Here is a 24,825-nt window from a genome sequence, read left to right as displayed (position 1 = left end):
ATGCAGTGGCCCCTGAGGGCCTGAAGTTTATTCTGAAATTGTTCCACTACTTTTAGACAGTTTTTCACAAACTGGTGAACCTCTGCTCATATTATGTCTAAGAGATCCAGCTTCTCTAAAATGTTCTTTTCATACCCAGTCCTCTGACTGAACTGTTGTTAATTACCCTAATTAGTTGCAAAATTCTCCTTCAGTTGTCTCTTTTTTTTCGTACCACTTACTTTTACAGCCTTCGGTTCCACTGCCTGAAGTTTTGTTGAGATGTGCTGCTGCCATCAAATTAAATATGACCTTTTTTGGCCCCCCCCCCAAAAATCAGTTTCTTAGTTTAAACACTTGTTATGTTTTCCATGATTCATTGCATAGAAAATATGGGTTTGTGAGATTAAAAAAAAAAAGAATTCTGTTTTTATTTGTTTTACTCAAAGTAAAATGACTTTGGGTTGTAAGCCTGAATTATTCAGCTGTAAAATAAACTGTTTGTATTTACATGTTGCTGGGTGGAAAGCACTCCCACACTATATTGTGTAAACACCGAGCCAATTAAAAACTCTATTAAGTTCATATTTGAGTCTGGATTTTGTGTGGTTACACTTAAACCAACAATCAGATTTTGCTTTGATAAGAGACACATTCACTGCTGGTGCTGCTGCTTATATAATTATTGGACTCTGGTCAGGTTCAGGTTCCTCGACGAGGCTGGATTCAGCTGAATGAGCAACACTTAAACAATGACAGAGCTGTCAGAAAAATCAAACATTGATTAAAAAAAAAATCAACTATATTACAGACAAACGATTAGATAAAAAAAAAATGCAGATTCATGATCCTAGAGCAGTATCAAACAGGCATCTTACTGTAAATTTGAAATCACAAATTCGTCAGAAACAGGTTTCAGCATTAGGTCAACATTTTGCAACTGGAGTTATTGTTTACCACATGAGACGTAAGCTTTAATGAATCCATGGACGCCTTTGTGTTTCTCTTTCTTTTCAGTCGATGAGCTTCTGAAGCAGCTGAAACTGAAGGATTCCTCTTGTCCTCTGCAAGGGTTGGATCAGAGTCGTCCGGCCTGCAGGTGGTTTGTGTCTGTGCAGGTTCTGTGTGGGAGTTAGGTCCACACTGGCTGAAGCTTTCTTCTGCGGGCTGCATCTTGACGCTCTGTGCGAGTTCTGCCTGTTTGGGGGCTCGAACTTTACCTTCATCTATGGTTGGAGCTCCATCTACGGCTCTTGGTGGCACAGGTGAGGCCTGGGGGGGTGGCAGCATCACTGCCGGTTTGTTGAGAATGCCCTCGTCAGTCTTTGTGGAGGTCAGGTTGAGGTCTTCAGTCATGAGGAGCGTTCTCTCCTGCTCTCCGTGCAGAGCCGTCAGGGAGCAGCAGCGCAGCAGCGGACTCGGTGCTGGCGTTCTCCTCAGCTCCACACAGCTGAGGCTCTGAGTAGCGCAGCCGCTTGGAGCTTGAGCTTCTTCTGAGCTGAAGCATTTATTTGTGTGTGTAAGTGATGGGAGGATGCAGGGCAGGTGCTTGGGTTTACTTTGACTGGAGGGGGAGGTGGAGGAGGAGGTAAGGAGCAGGGGGGGGGCGGGGACTTTGGGGGATGTGGCGTGGCTGGACTCAAACCCAGAGGACGACCTGCTCATGGTTTCAGCTGTCTTTTTGTCCCTTCCTGAAATAAACAAGTGAAGTGTATGTAGATCATGCACCTGGCAGCCAGCTGAGTCATGATTTTAACTTAAAGAGGTAATTCACTTTTAAGAGAGTTTCTTGGTTAAGATAATGAGCAATTAGTATCTTACCTGTTGCAGATAGCTTTTTAAACAACAATTATAATAGTTCTGCTGGAATAACATTGCAATAAACTATTGATGTACAGGTTTATATTAAAGGCTAGCATTCCTTGAAATAATACTGACTTTATGCCAGAGTTTTAAACTAAAACCATCTTATAGTGAGGAATAATAAAGTTATAGTTGATATAACGTCATCATAAAGCACAATCTGATGTATTACGAGATCTTAAGAGATGTGTAAAGCTCAGAGTGTGTTGTGATTGACTCTCAGCTACTAACACACCAGATTTGAGCTCAATATCTGTAAAAGTGACTGACCTATAGCTATTTTTGTGTTTGCTAATGCTGATTAGCTGTGGTGGCCATCTTAAACTGGGTTGACTCCAAAACCTAATCAGTTGCAGATGTATATCCACTTATTACTGTCTGAGAATTTCATTAAAATCCGTCCAATGGTTGAGGAGCTCTTTAGCTAACACAACAAGACAAAAACATTATCACCCTTTCACCTTTGGTGGATGGCTCAAACTAGCCGTTAGCTCATCAGTCATGTCAGACTTGAACTCTTTTTCTCCAAACTGAGGCCGTTCACTGAGCTTTCTACAACAGGTAAGATCTGAATTGAACAGGACCTTTCCACAGAACCCCATCTCCAAAATATTTTGCACTATCCCTTTAAACAGAACAATGTCAGAGTGTCGAAGAAAGACGGCCAAGAGATAAGCAGGTAAAGGAAAAAAGAAACTAAATGTGAGCTGGGATGAATGATTCACCGAAGGAAAGGGAGCAGGCACGTATTAAAGCACGGAGCCATTTATTCCTCACGCTCAACAGAAGCACACGTCAGAAAATACTCCCAACCTGAAGCTGCTGTCAGAAGGATGTTAAACTTTCACTTTAGTGCATTTACCTTAAAATGCCATATATCTTTTTAACAACTTTACTTTCAGTAAATTCTTTAATTCTTCTGTTTTATGTAACTTTCAGGCACATGAAAAAATATTGTGCGACATTATATTTTACCGGACTAAGAAACAGTGTATACACACAAACAGAAGAACACACTTTCCAAAGTGATGATGCTGAGCTGACATCTCTCTTTTCCATTAAACACAGCAGCTTGCTTCTGGACATTTAAACCAGATGATATAACTATGAAGAAACCAAGTGCTCACATTTATATGTACTGCAATTAACCGGGAGGTTTGAAAAAAGAAAAATCAACCTAGAGTTTGGTAAAACTTTGATCACACAACGGTTCAACTGTTACCTCTTACAGCAAAAGCAAAAAAAAAAAAAAAACTAAAACAAAAGAAAAAGAACCCCACCATGAGAGTCACGCCTCCAGATGTGTTTGTGATCACTTAAACTTCAAGTCCCGTAAAAACAGAAAGCATCTCCATTTTTATTATATTAAGTTCAACCCCAGTCCTAAGAAAGGTTGGGACGTTGTGTAAAATCATAAATGTAAATAAAAACTGAATGCAATGACTGCCAGATCTCATAAACCTATATTTATATATTTATTTACAGTGGAACAGGATGGAGTTTACATGTTCTCCCTGTGCACACGTGGGTTTACTCCAGGTACTCTGGTTTCCTCCCACAGACCAAAAACATGCATGTTAGGTTCATTGGTAAATGTAAAATAGTCCCTAGGTGAGAGTGAGAACATGAATGGTTGTTTGTCTCGTGTGACTCTATGCGTCCCTGTGATGGACCTGTCCAAGGTGTCCCCCGTCTCTCACACAGTGACTGCTGGAGACAGACACCAGCTCCCTATGATCCTACCATCCAGAAACACTGCTGTCTTCTCTGGACCAAAGCTCGTTTAAAATGGACTGAGGGACAGAGGAGAACTGATCTGTGGTCAGAGGAATAAAAATGTGAAATTCTTTTTGGAAACCATTTCCTCTAATAAAGAGGAGAGGGACCATCAGTCTGTTATCAGCACGCAGTTCAAATGTCTGCCTCTCTGATGGTATAGGGGTACATCAGGGCCTATGACATAGACAGCTTACACATCTTGAAAGGCACCATCAATGAAGAAAAGTATCCTCCATCAGAGCAGAATGGGACAACATTCCCTCCAAAACCTCCAGCAGCTGCTCTCCTCAGCTCCTGGATGTTTACAGACTGATGGTAAAAGAAGAAGAGCGGCTTCACAGAGGAAACATGGACCTATAACGACGTTTTTTTTTTCCCAAAAATGGTACAATTCCTTAGATTAAACATTTAAAATGTTTACTATGTTCCATTGTGAAAAAAATATGGGTTTATGAGAATATACAAATCATTGCATTCTGTTTATATTTACATTTTACACAACATTTGAACTTTTCTCAGATTTGGGGTTGTATTTATTTCTTGTGCATAAAGGTAAATTCTGTCATGTTCTTAATGCAAAGCTGAGTCTGTGATGCAGAAACAGGGAAATGTATGATTATGAAAAGAAAAAAAGAAATTCCGTGCCAGATGCAAATGTAATAAAGTTTTTTTCCAGAAGAGGATGAAAGCTGAAGATGGTGGGCTGGAATGCTCAAGCATCAGGAAGAAGAAGAGTCTTTCTGCAGACGAGGCAGAGGAGGGATGAAGAAGGACAGTGCTCACAGGCGAGTCAGGCTGTCATTACCATTCTCCAGGTTCTCGCTGCTCTCGTAGCATCCCGAGTCCCGCGGGGAATCGCCCAGGACTCCCCGCCTGTCTAGCAGAAGCTTTTCCTGAGAGCCTCCAGACAGGCCGCTTCGCTCAGGGTCACTGCTTCCTGCAACAAACAGCGCCACCAGCAGGGGGCCGAGCGTCAAACATGTGATCAAAAGTGTTTTATTTCTGGAAAATTCTGGTTCCCTTTCAATACTCCTGTAATGCCTAACACTCTGAGTGCTAAAATGTTTCAGTACGAGTCATAAATAACTGATACACTCTGTAATCGAGCCTCTGTAATCATTTAATATTAAAAAACTTTACAAAAGAAGGCTTCGCATTCCTTGAAGGAATGCACATCACTCGCAGTTTTAGACTAAGATCATCTTATGATAAGAAGGAACAGATTTATAGTCATTTTGGTCAAACCTTGTAAATGACATTAGAAGGTGTTACGGTCCGAGTTTGTATTGTGAATGATGCCACTAACACACCAAATGTTAGGACTAGCAATGTAAAACTGACTGAATTATAGCCATTTTTGTATTGGCTAATATCAGTTGACTGTGGCAGCCATCTTGACTTGGGTTGCATCCAAAAGTTAACCAGGTATAGATGTTCATCCAGTAATTATTTCCTGATGATGGATTGATGGATTTTATTTCATTAAAATCCATCAAGTGGTCATGAAGATGTTCTGCTGACAGACAGTGATTACACTTTATTTTTAATGAGACAAACCTTTAAATAAAGATCTTTTTCCTATCTGGAAGTGCTCAAAATGTGTTCGGGATGACTCTCTGCCACTATCACACCAAATTTGAGGTCAATATCTATAAAACTGACTGAGTTGGAGCTATTTTTGTGTTTTCTAAGGTCAGTTGGCTGTGGCATCCATCTTGAATTGGATAGATTTCAAAAGTCAATCAATTGTAGATTTTTATCCAAAGATTAATTTCTGAGAGTTTTATTAATATACATCCAGTGGTTCATGAAATATTTTGCTAACAGACAAACACAAAGATATGCACACGTTATAGACAAGCAAAAACACGACTGCCTGCCTTTTGGGTGATGGGTGATAAATAATTATCCATCATGTCGAATGAAGCCTTTCCATCTGTGAACCTTGCCCTGTGTTTGGGTTGTATCAGAATGTGTTTGTGTGCTCAGCTGACCCACCATCGTACTCCTGCAGCAGCTCCACAGCGGTGAGCAGCACCGCTCTGTGCTGACGGTCCGTGATGTTCAGCTCATCCAGGTCCTCCTCCTCCAGCAACTTGAACGTGTCCAGATCCTCGTAGCCGTTAAAAAGGAAGGTGGGAAGATGCTCCTGTGGAGACGTGAAGAGGAAGCGCAGAAATGGTGTTCAGGTCAAAAAATGAAAGCAACTTTCCTTGAAGAAACGCATATCACCTAAAGTTTAAACAAAGACTTCATGTGATCTCTCAGCACCAGGAGTCTAACTCTCATCTTCGGCTCAATATGTGTGAAACTGACTGAGTTTGAATTGTGTGGATTCCAAAAGTTCATCATTCGTAGACGTACAGTACATCAAATGATCACTTTCTAAGAGTTTCATTACAACTCGTTCCGTTATTTATGACATATTTTGCTAACACAACAAACAGACCCTTAGACTGAAACCTTTTTTTAAATCTCCCTTTCACCTTCAGCGATGAGCAATAATCACACATACTGTTTAACCTTTATTTGCAAAGGAAAAGTTTTTTAGAAAATGTGCTGATTCAGTTTTTTGTTACCACACATCAATTAAGTTAACATGAACAAGGAAAAAAAGAGAAAACTTTTAAGCCTTCAAGACTATTTCATGAGGTAATGCAATGTTTGCTACCATCCTCTCCAATCAACCTGAGGAAGAATAAAAATAGTAAGATGTGAAATCCGTGCAGATGCCATCATCCAAATCCTGAAGTTGTCATTTTTGTTCTTGTAGATTTAACAAATATATAACATTTACATCAGTAGGACAGTGATCAAGCTTCACATGAGCATGTAGGTTTATTTTTTCTCTTTTTTAGCCATATTATTCAGCAATCAGGTTGACAAGAAAACAGTTCCACAGACGCTCCCTTTAAACAGAACATTATCGCCCGCTGCCAAAAGGTGGAAGGTGGGCAATAATGATTTTGCCAACATGACCACAACTATATCCTTTCTCATCATTAGAAAATTTTAGTTTAAAACCCTGACATAAAAGGCAGCGGGTGATATCCACCGAGGACAGCTAGGCCTTTATTTCATTTGGATGTGTTCTTCCTGTGACTCAGGCTGCTGAAAACATCATTTAATGCAGCAACTTTGAACCAAATTTGAACAATCATGTCCTTTATGCTCAAACTCCTGCAATCTTCTGTGTTTATGTTGAAGTTCAGATAATGTTATGTGGGGACAAAACTCTGCAGAAGGACCTCTAATGACTCAGATCAAAGTTTTCATTACATGATGCTACACGTGATTTGTCGTAAAGGTTCAGCTCCTCATTGTGCGAATGCTGAGTCAGCATGACCTCTCGTTTTCCAGTTGTTTTATTTGTCCACGTTTTTTGGCAGTCTAACTACTTTTGCATACTTTGTGCTATTTTAGCCATTCGTATATCAAAATGTTCAGCTCATATAGGAAAATAAGGCTATGACTTTTGTTTTTTGTGGCTTTAATACTTTTCAAAATATTTCATTTTATTTGCAAATATTTTCAATAAGTTCTCTTCAGTTCCTTCAAAAACTCTGTTGTCTTTGAGATCTGCTTCAGCATAATGGCTATATTTTTGTCTTTTTGAGGTAGTATCAGCTTTCAGGAACTGTTCTGCTACTGTTAGCTTTAAGCTACCATTCAGCTAGTTTCAACTCTTAGCTAGCATTTTCCACTTTTGGCTTTCAGTTAGGTTTTGTTATTTATATATTTTACCTAGATTTTGATACTTTTAAGTAGGTTTTTGTTACTTTTAGCTAGCCTTTTGCTATTTTAGCTTTTAGCTAGTCTTATGCCACTTTTAACTAGGATTTTGTTAGTTTGTTTTGTTTGTTTTTGTTGCTTTTAGCTAACACTTTGCTGCATTTACCTAGCATTTTGCTACTTTTAATTTTTATGTAGCTTTGGCTGATTGTAGCTGCTGGCTACCATTATGATACTTTTACCTAGCCTTTCGCTACATTTAACTTGTAGCTAGTGTTTTGCTACCTTTGCCTTTTAGCCTGCATATTGGCTTAAAACAGTTTTATTTTTGCCCTAATTAGTGCCTCACATGCCTGCAGGGCCCCTCGGGTCGCTTCAGAAAGTCTGGTATTTGTATTTATGTGTGAGGCTGAGAACACGAGGGGAGTGTGGCTTTGTGGTCGGGCCTCTCAGACTGCAGAAGTGTCTCACCAAAACAGTAAGGTCATTAGTCTTTGTAATAACAGATGAAGGCTCGTGTTTTTGGAGTATTTTTGTGCTCTGGTGTTTTTATCTGAATATGTCACGTCTCGCCTTTCAACGCAGCTTTTATTTGTCTTTGTTTTTTATTATTTTGCAGAACAACCTGTGCTTGAAAGTTGCTACAGAAATCAAATTTTACTTACTTTAGATGCATTTATTTCTTTAGTACTACAGGTTTTCCTGCTTTAAAGCGACATAAAACTTTACCGGTGTGTGTGTGTGTGTGTGTGTGACAGGTTTCTATCATGACTTCAGATCATTACTTTGAGATTAATGCGATCAAGCAGCTCCTCCACAGATGTGGGTTTGGGTTGCCGGGTCTTTCTCCTCCTTCGGGTCTTTTTGGGCTTCACTTCGTCATTCAGCACGTCCACGTAAATGAACTTGAAGGTGCCGACTTTACCGTTGAGCATCCCCATCCACGTCCCCATCGGGGGCTTACTGATGATATCGATAACATCTCCACTCTGCAAAAAAAAAAAAGGCCGGACAAGCTTGAGCTTCTTTGAAAATATTTGCTGTTCTTTGCGTGATGTCTGATTTCACATAGCGTACCTTCAGTTTGAGGGAGTCCGTGTCGTATGGGCTTGGAGTGAAGTCAGTATGAACCAGAGCGCGTCCACAGAACGGTCCACGGTAAGGCACCTCATCTTCCTCTCCATCCTCAGACTTCACACTCTCTCTGTTGCTGTTGGAGGAGTCGGTGGTGCCAACAGTCTGACCACCTACACGAAACACAAACACCGGGATCACAAGCTGCCACGGCTACGGTGGTATTTAACAAGGACAAAATAAAAGTGAAACCAGAATGTTTAGACTGTCTCAAAGACGATTTAAATTCCTCCGAACACTTGTAGGATAAATACTGCACATCTGGTGCTCCAAGGCCGAGTTAAAACAAACGCTCTAATCAGCAAGCCTGCTGACTTACTCATGGAGCTCTGACCGCTGAGAGAGCTCCTCAGGCTTTCCACAGACCCTCCCGGCTTCAGCTTGGCTTTCTCCAAAGAGTCGGAGTCGGTCTGAGGCGAGTGGGGGCAGCTGCATGAGCGGTCTGGGCTCGACTGGGATGCAGGAAAAGAAACAAATGCTGCCAATGCTTTACAATTTCCACAACCGTCAGTAAAGTAAATATTTCCTTAAAATACCTGTTCAGAGAGAGAAGAGTGATATCTCTTGGATATGTGTTTTCTCATCGTTTCTCTCACAGACTTGACCTTTTTGCCCAAAGAAATCCGTGACACTGATGGAGACTTGACCTCATCTTTCACACCACTCTCTCCATCTGCTGTCTGTTTGAACACAAAGGGAGCAACAACTCAAGTGCAGCAGAGACAAAAAAAGAAGTAAATATTTCTTTTCAGTGAGTTTATTATGGAACAGCTGTTCCGTACCGTGTTATCTTTGTCAGAAATGGCTGAGCGGCTGGTCAGGTCAAATCCTCCAAAGCTGCAAGCTCTCTGTGAAAGAACAAAACATGCAATCGAGTGATGGTTCAGAAAAGGGGTCCGTAAATGTCAGTCCGCAGCTCAGATCTGAACCCTAATGAAGTACTTTCTGGACAAAGAGTGAACATTAAATTTCAGCAGGACAAAAATAAAATTCCAGCATTCACAGTAATTTATTTTAGGCAACACAGCTTTTCTGACATTTACAGTAATTCATTTTAAATAATGCAGCTTTTCCCAGATTTACAGTAATTAATTTTTGGCAGCATGACTTTTCTGTGGGTTTAAGGTAATTCCTTTTAGATGGCACAGGTTTTCTACCATTTACAGTAGTTTGTTTTAGGAGATGCAGCTTTCCCACAAATATGGTAAATCATTTTAGAACGTTTTTAGTATTTATGGTAACTCGGTTTAGGCGGTGCAGCTTTTCTAGCATTTACAGCAGACTCCAGGTCTGGCCCGTGGTTTCTATCTGCTTCTTTCTGCAGACAGAAGCTGCCAGGCCACAGAGAGGTACAGGCCTGAAAATAACAATATGACGGGTAATGAAAACTAGCCTGACTGTCACTAAAAGAGCATTTAAATAAATATATCCTGGTTATTTGCTATGAAAAACTAGGTGGATCTCACTGAAGGCACATTTCAACACCTGATATATCATATATCATTTTTATATCAACAGAATATAACTGTTGAGCAGAAAAGAACTGGTTTTATAATAGAAAAAGTAAACAATGGTTGCTATGATTGACTATATACATATACAGTAAGGCCCTTTATGCTCAGCCTTAATGCTGCTTGGACTTGATTTGTATGCTGTGACATCCTCAGGGCATTTTTAAGTGAAAACATCCCAGTTATCATCCTCCACTCACCCCGTGGAGGCTCAGCGAGCCCAGCGCCCGGTGCCGTAGCTCTCCATCAGTTACTGAACGCACAATTTTGGGTTCCTCCTCGATGCAGCCCTCCGTTTCAGAGAAAGAAGAGCCCTCGCCCGCCTCCCTCGCCTCCCCAGCCACAGTGGTCTCTTGATGAATGGGCCTCCCGCTGCACTTGGTGAAGGTCTCGAATATCTTTTGGCTGCTGCAAGTGTCCACGCTGCTGGATGAAGGGGAGGTGGTGAGGCTGGCCGAGTCCTCGTCGGGAACGAGTTGCTTCTGCAGAGATGAGGCTAAAGAGTCTACAGGACAAGCTAAAGGTTTCCTCTGCACACCTGAACACAGGGACATGCCGGCGTCTTTGCAGGGAAGGCCATTCAGGTTCTCTGTGTGGGTAAAAAAAAAATAAGGGTATTAAAGACTGAACATTCCTTGAAGAAATGCATATCACCCGCCACCTTTTATACCAGAGTTTTAAACTAAACTCATCTAATGATGAGAATGTACAGAATGACAGCCGTTTCAGTCAAACCTAGAAAAAAATAATATGAGCAATCTCATGGGACATTGTAAGATCTTGGAAGATGCGTTTGTACACATGTGTGATTCTTGGCTACTACCACATTAAACTTTAGCTCGTTATCTCTAAATCTGACTTAGAGCCGTTTTTGTGTTTGCTAAGGGGGGCAGCCATCTTAAATGTGGCTGACTCCAAAAGTTAATTAGTTGTAAGCGTTCATCCAGTGATTACTTTGAGAGTTTGATTTAAATCTGCCGGCTGGTTGAGGACATATTTTGCTAACAAATAGACACACACACAGTCACAGGAAAACCATTGTTGCCCTTTTGGTTTTGGTGGTGGGCGATAAGTAAAATAATATATCTGCTGTTCTATGAAGCTTTTCATTTTAAAAATAATAAAAACCTAAACTTAGGAGATTAGAAGCACACTTACACAATTCTGGTTGTCAAATTCATTAATAGAGTCTGTCAGATAATGAGTTTAGTACCTTCTACTTCAGACCTCTTAGCTTCATCGATTCTGATCAGCTTCTTCTTCACTTTCCGAGTTGAGTTGACGAGTTTGTGAAGCCTTTTAAACGTCACAGAATCCTCTTCGTTGTCTGACAGGTCGCAGGGCTGATAAAGAGACAAAAAAAGAAATGTTTTTATGGAGAAAATTATTTTGTTTATAGTTTCCACCGTATATTTTATGCAATCACTAAACTACTTCTACTTTGTGCTTTTTAAACCATTCATGAATGAAAACATTCAGCTCGACTGGGATGAGCGTGCTATGACTTTTGTCTTTTGTTTGCAACTTTTATACTTTTCGAAATAATCAACTTTATTAAAAAATAATAGAAAGAAGAAATAAATAAATGGAGATTTCTTCAGTTCCTTCAAAAATTGTTCTCTTTAAAATCTGCTTCAGCATATTGGCTCTATGTTTGTCTTCTAATGCTTCTTGTAGCTTCTAGCTATTGTTTTACAACTTTTAACCCATAACAACCATTTTGTGACATTTAGCTTTTAGCAAGAAAGTAGTTTTTATCTACCATTTAGCTGTTTCTAGCTTTTAGTTATGGTTTTGGTAATTTTGTAGCCACTCTTGCTAATTTAGCTTTTGGCTACAGCTTAGCAAATTTTAAATTTTAGCTTTGGTTTTGATCATTTTAGCTTTTAGCTACTGTTTTAAAAATTTCACCTTGATCTACAATTTTGGTAATTTTAACCTTTAGAAATAGTTTTGCTCATTTTAGCTTCTGTTCTGCTTTTTTTAACAACTGTTTCAGGTTTTTCAACCAATCAGGATTCACACTATTTTAGCAGAAAATGTCATTTCTCTCATTTTAGGACTGATAATAACAGGTAAACAACACTAAGCCTTATAAAATACATGTTAGAAAAGAGACATTACAGTCTGCACTTTAGCTCACGCATTTAAAAAAGAATGTCACTTTTATATTTGTTTTCCATTTTTAATAACTTGACTGTGTGTGTGCTGCTTATACTTCCTGCTGTAGAAAATACCTGTCTAAATATGTCGTAGGAAACCACAGTGATATTGCTGTTGCTCATAGAGACAATAACCCACATGCTATGTGAGAAAAACAAATGTGTGAAAATTAAGAGATACCAGACGCAGATAAATTAGTTGGTCCCTTTACAGCTCTTTGAAACAATGCTTCGTTTCTCTTAAAAACGTGATTTAGAAGTCACTAAAATGCATGTTTTAAAGAACCACAGTTTCTGGAACTAATGAAACAAAACTGGAGCTTTTTTGGCTGCAGTTACGTCAGTGAATTAATGTGGAAAGATACCAAAAAAAAATTATCTGCATCTGTAGCAGCTTGGAAATCCCCATAAGTGTCATTTTAATGAGAAACTCTGCTTCCCCCATGCTGACGAAAACACAGATGCTAAGTAGAACCAAGAAACAAAATAATAGCTGATAACTAAAAATAATAGCATTTTCTGTGAAAATGCAGCGTGGTTGCTGACCGCTGGATGACTAAGCTGATATCTGATGAAAAAGCTAAAAATGCAAACAAGCAGAACAGTAGCTAAAAGCTAAAACCAGAAAACTGTAGCTAAAAGCTAAAATCACCAAAATTGTAGCTAAAACCTAAAATGAGCAAAACTGTAGCTAAAAGTGAAAATTAGCTAAACTAAAGCTTAAAGCTGAAATCAGCAAATCATTGCTAACAACCAAAATGATCAAACTGTAACTAAAAGCTAAAACTAGCATAGGAAGACAAAAAAAGAGCAATCAAGCTGAAGTAAATTTTAAAGGAGCTGAAGATAGATCCATGTATTTCTATAGGGAAAATGATTGTAAATAAAGTTAAATATTTTTAAAAAGTATAAAAATTACCAAAAGTCGTAGCTCTCAACTCCCAATCAAGCTGAACATTTTGTTATTTAAATGGTTAAAATGGCAAAAAGCAGACATAGTTGGATGTACGGAGCAAACCATAAACAAACAAACAAAAAAATAACAATACAGTGTGGTTGCTGACTCAGCATTCACACAATCAAACTAAATTTTAGTGTAACGCACACAGACAGAGAAGCAGTCAGGCCATCCAGATGAATGTGAAAAATGTGCCCTGAACCTGAGCCCCCTAGTCTCTCCACCCATGCATAAAAGAGCTGCGCTGTGCATAACAGGGGCCCTGTGCTGAATCCACCCGCTCTCCACAGCACAATGGGGGGTTAGCGCTTCGGCAGCGATGAATAGAAGCCCACTCGGTGTCCTGCAGTTGGGAGCAGGCTCTGAGCTGCGGGGCTTTAGAGGGGCCTCGGTTCACCGCCGGGACAGGGACAGAGCGAAACTGTCAACAGCTCAGCGGCCTTGGCACGGCTAAATCAGGGAGCCTCAAAGACAACACACAGCCGGAGTTTGTGATTCAGCAGTAAACAGCAGCTAAGAGAGGTCGGACACTTACGCTGCAGCTGAACGACTCGTTTGTGCAGGAGCTGGAGGGATCCGGGGACTCGGTGAGATCAGATCTGCAACTTTGCCTGTTGTGAATCTCAAACTCCTTCAGCTGCAAAAAGGATGAGCTTGTTAGTGAATGGTGGAGACTCAACAAACAGGAGACATCAAATCTCCACCTGACTGGTAAAGACTTTTTAAATCCCTCATGTTCACAGTAAACACATAAACCCGTGCTTTGGAATTAAAGGCCTACCATTCCTTGTGTTGTGAATGACTCTCAGCTACTACCACATTGAATTTTAGCTCAATATCTGTAAAACTGACTGAGCTACAGCCGTTTTGTAATTTTTAAATTAGTTGGCTGTGGCGGCCATCTTTAATCCAGTTGACTCCAAAAGGTAATCAGCTGTAGATGTTCATCAAATGGTTAGTTTCTGCAAGTTTCACTGAAATTTGTTTAGTGGTCCATGAAATATTTTGCTAACAGACATATACACACAGGCAAAAACACTGCCGTCCTCCTTTGCTTTTCCTCAATTAGAATAACTTGCAGTTTATTTACAATGCTTTTAAATGACTGTTTTCAAAATATAAGTGAGGTCATTTGGCCTACATAGCATCATACCCGTGCAAGAGCTTCCTCAATAGAGATCATGTTCTCCTTCACCATCATCATCAGCTGAATACGTTCTTCATCACCCATGGTGATTTCACTGGCCACAAAGCCAACATTATCATCTGCAAGAAATTAAAAAGTCACAACAACAACAAAAGTTTCAGTGGTGATTTATTCATGTGCAAACCAAATTCTGAAAAAGTTGGGACATGTAAAATGTAAATCAATACAGAATGTAATTATTTGAAAATCTCATACACCCATATTTTATTTACAATGGACCATAAACATATCAAATGTTTAAACTAAGAAACTGTAAGTAATTCAATTTGTAACACCAACCAATCTCAGAAAAGTTGGGACAGGGGCAACAAAAGGCTGTAAAAGTAGGGGGTACAAATTATAAACGGCTGGAGGAGCATTTTGTAACTAATTAGATTAATTGGCAACAGATCAGTGAGAGGACTGGGTATAAAAAGAGCATTTTAGAGAGGCTGAATCTGTGAGAAATAAAGATGGGCAGAGGTTCACCAGACTGTAAAAAAATGCATTTAAATCTAGTGAAATAATTTCAGAATAATGTTCCTCAACAGAAATTTGGCAAGGCTTTGAATATCCCATCATCTACTGATCATAATATCATCAACAGATTTCACGAATCTGTAGAAATCTCTGAGCTCAAAGGACTGTAAGTCATAATTGGATGTCTGTGATCTCGGGGCCCTCAGGGGCCACTGCATTAAAACCAGGTCTGATTCTGTTCTGGACATCACTGCATGGACTCAGGAACACTTCCACAGATCATTGTCTGTAAACACAGTTCACTGTACCATCCACTAATGCTGCTTAAAGCTCTATCAGGCAAAGAAGAAGCCAGATGTGAACACCATCCAGAAACACTGCTGTCTTCTCTGGACCAAAGCTCATTTAAGATGGACTGAGGGACAGAGGAGAACTGATCTGTGGTCAGAGGAATCAAAATTTAAAATTCTCATTGAAACCACGTCCACCATACTAAAAAGGAGAGGGACCATCTTGTTATCAGTCCACTGTTCAAAAGCCTGCCTCTCTGATGGTATGGGGGTGCATTAGTGCCTCTGGTATGGGCAGATTACACATTTGGAAAAGGCATTATCAAACCATAAACGTATCTACAGGTTTTAGACCTACAAATGCTCCCTTTCAGACATCTTTTCAGAGCAGACCTTCCATATTTCATGAAGACAATGTTAAACCTCAGACTGCATCATTCCAGCAGCATGGCTTCATAGTAGAAGAGTCCAGGAGCTGAACTGACCTGCCTGCAGTCCAGACCTCTCACCAAATGAAAACATTTGACTCATGAAACAAAAAACATCCAGCAAAGACGCAGCAAAGAACAGCTAGAATATAATTTATAAGTTTCGACATTTGACAAATTTACTATGCCTAATTGTAAATAAAATATAGTTTATGAGATTAGAACATCATTGGATTCTATTTATATTTACTTTTTACACAATGTCCCAACTTTGTCAGACCTGGGGTTGTAAAAAAATCTTGTAATTATTTACCTTTAGAACTCTGACGCATCACTGCTTTCTGTGACTTACGGAAACTGTGCCAGAAAGACTTGCTTTTTCTCTTTCCATCCCATTTGCCTAAAAAGATACATCGACCCCACTTTAATGCACGATCTAAACAATTAATAAGTCAAAGAAAAATCTCAGCTAAACATTTTAATGCTTCAAATCAAGTTAAAATATGAAGTGATGTATTCATCTTACCTCCTGATCCGTCATCCGAGCTGGATTTGTGCACAGGAAACCTAAAAATCAAATCAGACCTTTAGTTCACCCGAAAGAGTTTCTCAAAGAGGTTTTTGAATCCCTCGAACAAAAACAATACCTGTCGTCCCAAGTTATTCTCTTCATTTTCCCTGCTCTCGTACCATTTCCCTCCTCAAGTCGCTCTAGCTCACCAGTTTGCGTCAGGGTTTACAGAAGCAGACATGACAGCACGGCAGGCCGATGTTGGCTGACGAGCAGAGGTCAGCGCTCTGCAGCCACCGCTGGAACAATACAGCCCCTTTTTGTTTCCTGGTTGAGGGTTTTTACAGACGCACCGGCGTTGGCCTCTGCATTCCCCGCACGCGTTCGCTCCTGCATCAGAGCGGTCTGAGAGCGCCTCAGCTGACTCGTTCGGCGTGTTTGTGTGCGAGCGGCCAGACCTCCGCTTTGTGGTTTACAAGTGTCATTCCTCCCCAAATAGACCCGATATCGAGCTGCCGTTTCATCTTAGCCCGACTAGTTCAGTGCTGCTAACTAACTGTGCGCGTCTGTTAGCAAAATCTCTCGTGACTCACTGGAGGAATTTTCGAGAAACATTCATTAAAATAATCATCGGAAGAACATTCACAACTGATTAACTTTTGGAGTCAACCCCGTTCAAGATGGCCGCCACTGCTTACCGACTGAAAATACGAAAATCGCTATAGTTTTATAAATCCTGGGCTAGAAGACGGTGTGGTAGTAGCTGAGACTGATTCCCAACACATATGCTAAGTGCTAACAGATCTTTGCTGTTAGCTTTTTGGAGTCAACCCCGTCCGTCTGTTTGCAATATTTCTCATCGACCACTCGGCACACTTTAATGAAACTTTCAAGAAATATTCACTGTTTTTGTACGTCTGCAGCTCAGCAACTTCTGAAGTCAATCCGATTCAAGATGGCCGCCACAGCTGATCAACCTTATCAAACATAGCAATGTCTATGACTCAATTTTAAAGCTATCAAGCTAAGATTTGGTGTGGGTGTAGCTGAGAGTCGTATCCAAGTCATACTCAAAGCGTGACACATTGCCAGAAGTCTTTACTTGAATATTTAGCATGTTGGCATCATTCCTGTCTGTCTGTTAGCAAAATATCTCATGAACCAATGGACAGATATTAGTGAAACTTTCAAAAAGTAATGATTGGCTGTTCATCTACAACTGATTAACTTTGGGAATTAATCAAACTCAAGATGGCTGCCACAGCTGATTAAAGTCAGCCAACACGAAAATGGCTATAAGTCAGCCAATTTAATAGATATTGAGCTAAAATGTGGTAGTAGCTGAGCGTCATCTCCAACACGTACTCTGAGCGTGTTGTAGAGAACGTGCACTACAATATTTTGACCAAACGCCGTCATTTCTCATCATAAGATGATCTTAGTTCAAAACTGTGACATTAAAAGCTGCGGGTGACATGCATTCCTTTTGACGTCCTTACAGCAGAAGGTGCTGTCTATGTTTTGCACTAAAATAAGCATCAGGCTTTCATTACAGGGTTAGTACTGTTGGTGTTTCTGCGGACTGAATCAGATAAAAGCCAGTCTCTCACTGTTGCAGACTGGTTAGTAAACAGCACTCAGCAGGGAGTCTCTAAAATGTCCCCAAACATTTGCGGGGGTTCTTAATTTCCACCCCGTGAGTCGCCGAGGCTCCCAGTCTTATCACTTGAATTTTGAGCGGGTCTGAAAAATCTGTGCCACAGATTTTCCTCAAAAACAGTCACAGACTCATCGCAGGCGTGTCCAACCCGTCTCAATTTATTTCCTGTGATTCTACAGCTGTGTTTTGACACCTGTATGGCAGATTTCTCCTTTTAGTCAGTGTCCTGCTTCTTTTAGCTCTTTTAACTCAGTTTCAGCTTCTTCATCAAATTTCACCAAAGCCATTCAGCGCTCAGCATCGAAATCGCATTTATTTTTTTTCAAAAAAGGGAAATTTCTTCGGTTCGTCCAGTTATCATTTCAGAAAGGCTTTTTGTGTTCTCCGCCTGCCACAGGAAATAACACGACACGCCATTTAGTTTTAAGTTGCCTGAGAGAAAGAAAACTTTGTAATAAGTTTCATTTGAAAATAAAAGACGTCTTAAGTTGTGGGAGATGTGGGCAAATAAAAATAGAAAACTAAATTTAAACATTCCATTTAAAATGGTTTGGATTTCCTAAAAAGAATCCAAATGGTTTTGTACATTACAAACAGGTTTATGTCTGTTATCCACTAGGGGGCAGTGTGAGTTGATGAAACACCAGCTGCACACATGGGCACTTTTAATTTCTTGAAACCATGTCCACGTTTCATCCCTTCTCTGTGGGCTTGTTAAACTTTGCGGGATATGACTCATCCTATAAGCAAACCCAATAAAAGCAACATGCTGCTTTCTTAAGACTCGTCACCTAAATTCTTTCAACAACTCCGTCAGCTTCCATTAACGCGACATGACTAATTTATAAAGTCTTTAAACGAAACAATGGAGAGAAGGAAGGAAGTGCGAAGGTTACGCAGAAATGCCTCATAAGTGTGACTTGAGGGCTTCAGGAAGCAGAGGAAACGCACGTGTCCACGGTGGTGACAGAGATAATATGTGGCTCTGTTTGACAAAATGAGCAGAGTTTCAAACTAAAATCATCTGATGCTTAGAAGAGATTTAGATTTAGAGTTTTAGCTGTTTTGGTCAAAAACTCGTTATTGTGATATTTAGTGCTCAGAGTATGTAATCAGGATGGCTCTCGGCTACCACCACATTGAATTTTAGCTTAATATCTGTTAAATTGACAAAGTTACAGCCATTTTTGTGTTGGCTAAGGTCGATTAGCTGTGGTGGCCATCTTGAATTGGATACACTCTAATAACTAATCATTTGTATATGTACTTCCAGGGATTACCTTCTGAGAGTTTCATTAAAATCTGACCAGTGGTTCATGAGATATTTTGCTAACAGACAAACAAGGTTGACACCAACAGGTAATGCCAAAGTTGTAAGCAAAGATAAAAACACAATGTGTAGTGCTTGATGTCTGTGTTGCGGATAACTCTCAGCTACAAACACACCAAATTCTAGCTCTATATCTGTAAAATTGGCCGAGTTACAGCTACTTTTATGTTTCCTAAGGTCTCTTAGCCGTGGCGGCCATCTTGAATTGGATTGACTTCAAAACCTAATCAGTTGTAGATGTACATCCAATGATTACTTTCTGAGAGTTTCGTTAAAATTTGTCAAGTGGTTCATGAGATATTTTGCTAACAGACAGACAGACAAACACACACACACACATATAGACACCGGCATAGACAAGAGTTTCCCAGCTAGAAATGTTTGAAATAATCTTACCTTCTCTCAGTCTCTGGCGTGGATGTGGCACTGCTGAGTCCAAGAGATTCCTTAAAGAGATGAAAATCATAAAGGATGTTAAAACATATGTTATATACACCAGCAGCAGTGTTTCAAAAAGCCAGAAGTTCTCCTGCAGCAGACGAATCAAAGTGTAGGATACGATATATACCTGATAAGAACAATAAACCAGGTGGACTGGTTTTATAGTTAAGAGTTAAATAAAAAACGTGTTCCTCTCTGTCTCTAAATGTGAAAGCTGCTCTCAGATCTGCTGACGCTTCACCTTATTTTGGCTTCCGTTCATTCCAAGCCCCGTTTCAAGGCCGGTGGGTCAGACGTTACTTTAATGACGGAGAAATCGCTCAGCCCTCTTATCAAAGCGTCTGCTGACGCGCGGGAGAGGCAAACCGTCTCCCCCTTGGGGTCTGACACACTCGAAGCTGGACACTCACCTGGATCTGAGAGCGGAGACACGCTGATGTGGCCGCTGAGTCAACTTTTCCCTGAAACGCAGTGGAAGTGGAGGGGTAAATTACAGGGCCATCCTGAAATGACACTCTGGCTGAAATCCCAGTCAGCGGTAGTGTTGGTGCGAGGTTCAGACTCAGATGTAACAACAGGGGAAGCATAAAGATTTCACTAAACATAAAGAACAAACTTAACGTCAAACGTCTGACATTTATTCAGCTGCTAAAAATCAGTCCCTCTTTTGTTGTTGTGGGTGAAGCTGCTGCCCTGGATAGACAAAACAACAGAACGCTGAGTCACCTTTCACTCTCTTGTTTTCTGTTTTAGGTGTTTTTCATTCGCTGTTTGGACTCCATTTCAGCCGTTCATATATCAAAACCTTCAGCTCGATCAGGACGTTACAGCTTTTACCTTTGGTTTGTCTAACTTTTATATATCTTGAAATATTTAACTCTATTTCCATTTTTTCTCATTGAAATGAACGGAGATCTCTTCAAGTCCTTGAAAAACTTTGTGCTCTAAATAAATCAAATGTGCTGAAGTAGATTTAGCTACGATTTTTTTTAGCTTTAGCTCTTAGATACCAGTTTATCAAGTTCAGCTTTTAGCTACTGTGGCAATAATTTTATCATTTGGCTGCTGTTTTACTAGTTTCAGCTTTCAGTTAGTGGTTTGCAAATTCTATCATTTAGCAACTATTCTAATAGTTTTTAGCTTTTAACTTTGGTTCCAATAACTTTAGCTTTTGGCTACTGTTTTGATAGTTGTAGCTTTAAGCTATCGTTTGGCTAATTCTAGCATTTAGAAACTATTTTAATAATGTTAGCTTTTACCTTCTGTGCCAATGACTTTAGCTTTTGGCTTCTGTTTTGGTTACTTTGGCTTTTAGTTAATGTTTTGCTAATTCTAGCTTTTAGCTGATATTACGCAAATTCGAGCTACTACTCTAATATTTTCAACTTTTAACTTTGGTTCCAATAATTTTAGCTTTTGCTTACTGTTTTGCTAGTTGTAGCTTTAAGCTATTGTTTTGCAAATTTTAGGTTTTAGCTACTAGTTTGCTAATTTTAGCTAATTTTAGCTTTAGTTTAGCTCATATTAGATCTGTGTAAATGAAATTAAAAATTAATTTTCAGCTTCTGTCATTCAGCACTCAGTTCCCTCTACATGTTAGCAGAAAACACTAAATGTTCTGCTTTAACTTCTCATATTTATCTTTAGCTACATCACACTGCTTTGAGCGATAAATTTATACTGAATTACAGACACTCAATCTTTCCATCAGCTTAAAAAAGTATTTTCTACTGGTGTTAAACTTAAATTACAGGCGTAGCACTTATTGAAGGAATGCATATCGCCCGCTGCCTTTCATGCCAGACTGAAATGATCTTTTGATGAGTAATGATGGAGTTATAGCCATTTTAATTAAACCTCGAAAACAATGTTAGATGTGATGTCATGGAATATTAAAAGGTATTGTGATAGTGCTCTGAATATGTGTTGTGGACCACTCTCAGCTACTATCAGTTGAATTTTTAGCTCAATATCTGTTTAACTGACTGAGTTATAGCCTTTTTGTGTTTGTTAAGCTGTGGCAGTCTTTCATTAAACTATGCACTGATTCTGCTGACAGACATTACTGCACATACAAAATGTTGCTTTCCAGCGTTGGGGAACAAAAAGGTACAATGAAATCAGAAGACTCTTTACCATGTCGGTATCATGTACTACTTTGCGTTTCCGTAGCTCCTCCATCCTTTCGCACACGTCGCTGAGGGAGGTGCCGTAATACTGAGAGTACTCCTGAGCCAGGTCATCAAGGTTCCCCACAGAGCCATCCTGCATGAGATAAAGACAACACTGAAACTGATATGGCAACGGAGATAAGACAATGTCCCGAAGAGGCTGAGCGAGGTGCCGAGCAGCAGGCGACCTCTGCCGACAATGACCACTGTCACGATAAGCCATTGTGTGAAACTTTGGCACCGGGACCACAAACAAACAGGAAGCACAGGAGATAAAGCACCGGGCCTTTGGGGACATCAAGCTGGGATGCTGTCTGTGCCTTCAGCTGCTTGTCATCTTCCTGCTCGCTGATCCCTACCACCTCCTCGGTGCTCCTCAGACCTGACCTCCCCCCCCACACACACAGAAGAGGCACCGTGTGACGCAGCTACAACACTCGTTCCACTCAAGACTCGACTCGAGAGGCCACGGGTTCAGTCGGCCGTAAATCACAAGAAGCAGAAGCACTCAGTCGGATCACCTTTTGTCCAGACTCACACAACACATATTCCTGGATGAATCCCCCCCTTAAGTTTCCTTCAATTGTACATTTGACATGTTGTGTGCTTTTTGTTGGATGGGAAGATTACAAATCACAGGTTTTTTTGCTGAGTTTTAGGATCTAGCAGCCAAGTTTTAGACTAAACCGCAGAACTTGGTTTACAAATGGTCCAAAAAAACATCTCAAACTAATGTATTTGAAATACGCTTTTTCCAGTAAATATGTGGAGATTTGCAATGTGAGCCTTTGGTTTGTTAAATCGCCTCCAAGGAAAATTGATCTTTTGTGTAAGATACACTAAACTACATCATTACAAAACCTAACAGAACTGAATTACAATACATCAATTTAACGGATTTTATTTTTTTTTTAAAAACTGCGGGGTACACTTTAGCTTGATATCTGTAAAATTACCTAAGCTAAAGCCATTTTTATGTGGCTACGGTTGATTAGCTGAGGCGGCCATCTTGAATTGGGTTGATTCCAAAGGGTAATGAGCTGTAGACGCACATCCAGGAATTGTTTTTTGAAAGTTTCATTACAATCTCCCCAGTGGTTCGTCAGATATTTTGTTACCAGACAAGGTTGACTCTAAAAGTTAATGGCAACAGATTTGCAGATTTTGTGTGATCAGTTAGAACCTGGGGTATGTAGTAGGAATGGCTCTCAGCTACTACCACACCAAATTTTAGCTCTAAATCTGTAAAACTGGCTGAGTTAGAGCTATTTTTACGTTGGCTAGATTTGCTTAACTGTGGCGGCCATCTTAAATGTGTTTGAATCCAAAAGTTAATTGCTTATAGATGTACACCCAGTGATTACTTTCTGAGAGTTTCAGTAAAACCTGTCCAATGGTTTATGAGATATTCTGCGACCAGACAATTAAATGAACACACACACAGAAATGAGTAAAAACTTAATCACCACCTCGCCTTCATGATAAATATTTTCATAGTTTTAGTTATTTTTAGAGGTAACTGAAACAATCAGAATTGTATTTATACATTTATTTTTTCAAACTAAGCACGGGTTGCAACAGACCACTGACACGCTGCCAGTTTACGAAGTTGTTGTCGCCTATTTTCATGTCAAACAGACCCAGAAAAACAATGTTAGGCGCTGAGTTATGATTCCGATAAATTCGGCAGAGAGTCACTTTGTTTATAACTCTTTAATTGAGCTCGTTCTCCGCCCCGCAGACTTCAGAGTGGGTAGAAGCTCCTCTGCTGGTAAGTGCTTTGTTATATTTAAACACCTGGTTGTTAACTTGGTCACAGTGGTAATTAGCAGGAAGCACACAGTCTGTTTTCAGTGGCTTTACACTGAAAACGGCTGCCTGCCGTGTTAGAAAACAAAGACGGGGAAAGTAATGGAAAGTTGAATGGCAGGAAAACAAAAGGGAGATTTGAATGGGGGGCAGGGGCAGGTGATGATTCTTTGCGCCATGCTTTCTGTAGGTATTATATAAAGACTTCTGATGAGACACACTTTAAAGGAACAACAGACTTGTGTTGTATTTAATGAAGGTCCAGTAAACATGGTGCTGGTAATACCTGTGTCTCACTGGTGGACACTAGCTGGCAAACAGCATTCACGAGGGAGTCTCTAAAATATCTCGAAATGTTTGTGGGGTTCTCGATTTCCTCGCCTGTGTCGTAGAGGTGCACAGTCGTGCCGCTTGTGTTTTGAATAAAAATGTTTCTCTCACAGAAGTCAGTCGTCATGAGCGTCTTAAACCCCTTCTCAATTTAGTGTTTGTAATTCTGGCAGCTGTAGTTTAACAGCCGAGGCAAATGTTCAGGTCTAAAAAAAAAAACACCCTGATGATAAATTATAAAAAAAAATGTGCTCAACTTCATTTAGAAATTGTGTCCCAGTAGACAAAATCATAAATGTGGGGGTGGGGACAAAGTGGGCTGAGGCGGGTACGGTGTTGGTGGAGGTGGGCAAAAAATAAAGTGCACGGCCAAGAATACAGTTTTGCAACCGGTGAGCACAAAAATATGCCATGAGAGGGGTGTAACGAGATCTCACCAGAGTAAAACATCACAAGATTTCTCGTTGAGGTTTTAGTGAAAACCGTACCAAAAAACCCCCCCAAAAAAACAGGACTCATGACTTTGTTTGTTGAAATTCTCACTAAAGATGTTCCCATCATTTTAAATTGTTTGTCAGGCAGAACGATTGCCTTCGGACAACATAAAATTATTTTAGTTAAAAAAAAAAATCTCCACTGTTTGTTCTGACTGATAAAAATAAAAATTAATAAAAACTAATTTTTGTATGAATATTTAAACATAAGAAATCTGATAAACATGGCAAATCTATTTATTTTTTTATATCTGAGCTGATCCGGTTTTTCACTCTGACCCCCTAAGGTCTAAATCGGCTCGTGAAAAACCAGAAAGATGCCAGTCAGTAAAGTTTGCGGCAAAAACATTTATCAAAAAAAGTATTGTTAAACTCTTGTCTCGTCCTGTGAGCCTAGTATCTCGTCTCATCTCGTCTCGGCTCCACCCCTAGCTGCATAAAACTCGGCCGCGCGGCTCGCTGGTCAAGACTGCAACTCAAAATTTGTCTATTTTCTTTCCAAGTTACGAGTCGCCAACTAGTCTCCAACATGCCCCACCCACTGAAATACCCTTAAATTTATTGAACCTATTTTATT

At 40.0% G+C, this 24,825-nt stretch overlaps 1 protein-coding gene across 3 annotated transcripts in view; it reads right to left on the bottom strand.

Moving 5' to 3' along the window:
• Nucleotides 1-385: 385 nt before the first annotated feature.
• LOC108239093 (SAM and SH3 domain-containing protein 1-like) overlaps nucleotides 386-24,825 on the bottom strand; it is a 78,490-nt gene continuing 54,050 nt past the window's right edge. For 2 of the 3 annotated variants that reach the window (XM_017421592.3, XM_037977942.1), the window contains 17 exons: nucleotides 21,581-21,709; nucleotides 19,855-19,905; nucleotides 19,400-19,449; nucleotides 16,029-16,069; nucleotides 15,816-15,902; nucleotides 14,272-14,384; nucleotides 13,654-13,755; nucleotides 11,212-11,341; nucleotides 10,199-10,587; nucleotides 9,270-9,335; nucleotides 9,024-9,167; nucleotides 8,807-8,939; nucleotides 8,431-8,600; nucleotides 8,139-8,342; nucleotides 5,620-5,770; nucleotides 4,427-4,558; nucleotides 386-1,670 (listed from right to left, as the gene is read on the bottom strand). In XM_017421592.3, the coding sequence (XP_017277081.1) occupies nucleotides 901-1,670; nucleotides 4,427-4,558; nucleotides 5,620-5,770; nucleotides 8,139-8,342; nucleotides 8,431-8,600; nucleotides 8,807-8,939; nucleotides 9,024-9,167; nucleotides 9,270-9,335; nucleotides 10,199-10,587; nucleotides 11,212-11,341; nucleotides 13,654-13,755; nucleotides 14,272-14,384; nucleotides 15,816-15,902; nucleotides 16,029-16,069; nucleotides 19,400-19,449; nucleotides 19,855-19,905; nucleotides 21,581-21,709 (2,862 nt within the window). In that variant the 3' untranslated portion in view covers nucleotides 386-900. Of the gene's footprint in view, nucleotides 1,671-4,426; nucleotides 4,559-5,619; nucleotides 5,771-8,138; nucleotides 8,343-8,430; nucleotides 8,601-8,806; nucleotides 8,940-9,023; nucleotides 9,168-9,269; nucleotides 9,336-10,198; nucleotides 10,588-11,211; nucleotides 11,342-13,653; nucleotides 13,756-14,271; nucleotides 14,385-15,815; nucleotides 15,903-16,028; nucleotides 16,070-16,149; nucleotides 17,211-19,399; nucleotides 19,450-19,854; nucleotides 19,906-21,580; nucleotides 21,710-24,825 lie in introns of those variants that run through there. The other variant, XM_017421595.3, reaches the window with a different exon arrangement.

Source organism: Kryptolebias marmoratus, linkage group LG10, assembly GCF_001649575.2.
Source record: "Kryptolebias marmoratus isolate JLee-2015 linkage group LG10, ASM164957v2, whole genome shotgun sequence".
Lineage (NCBI taxonomy): Eukaryota > Metazoa > Chordata > Actinopteri > Cyprinodontiformes > Rivulidae > Kryptolebias > Kryptolebias marmoratus.
This window is presented reverse-complemented; position numbering and strand designations above follow the sequence as displayed.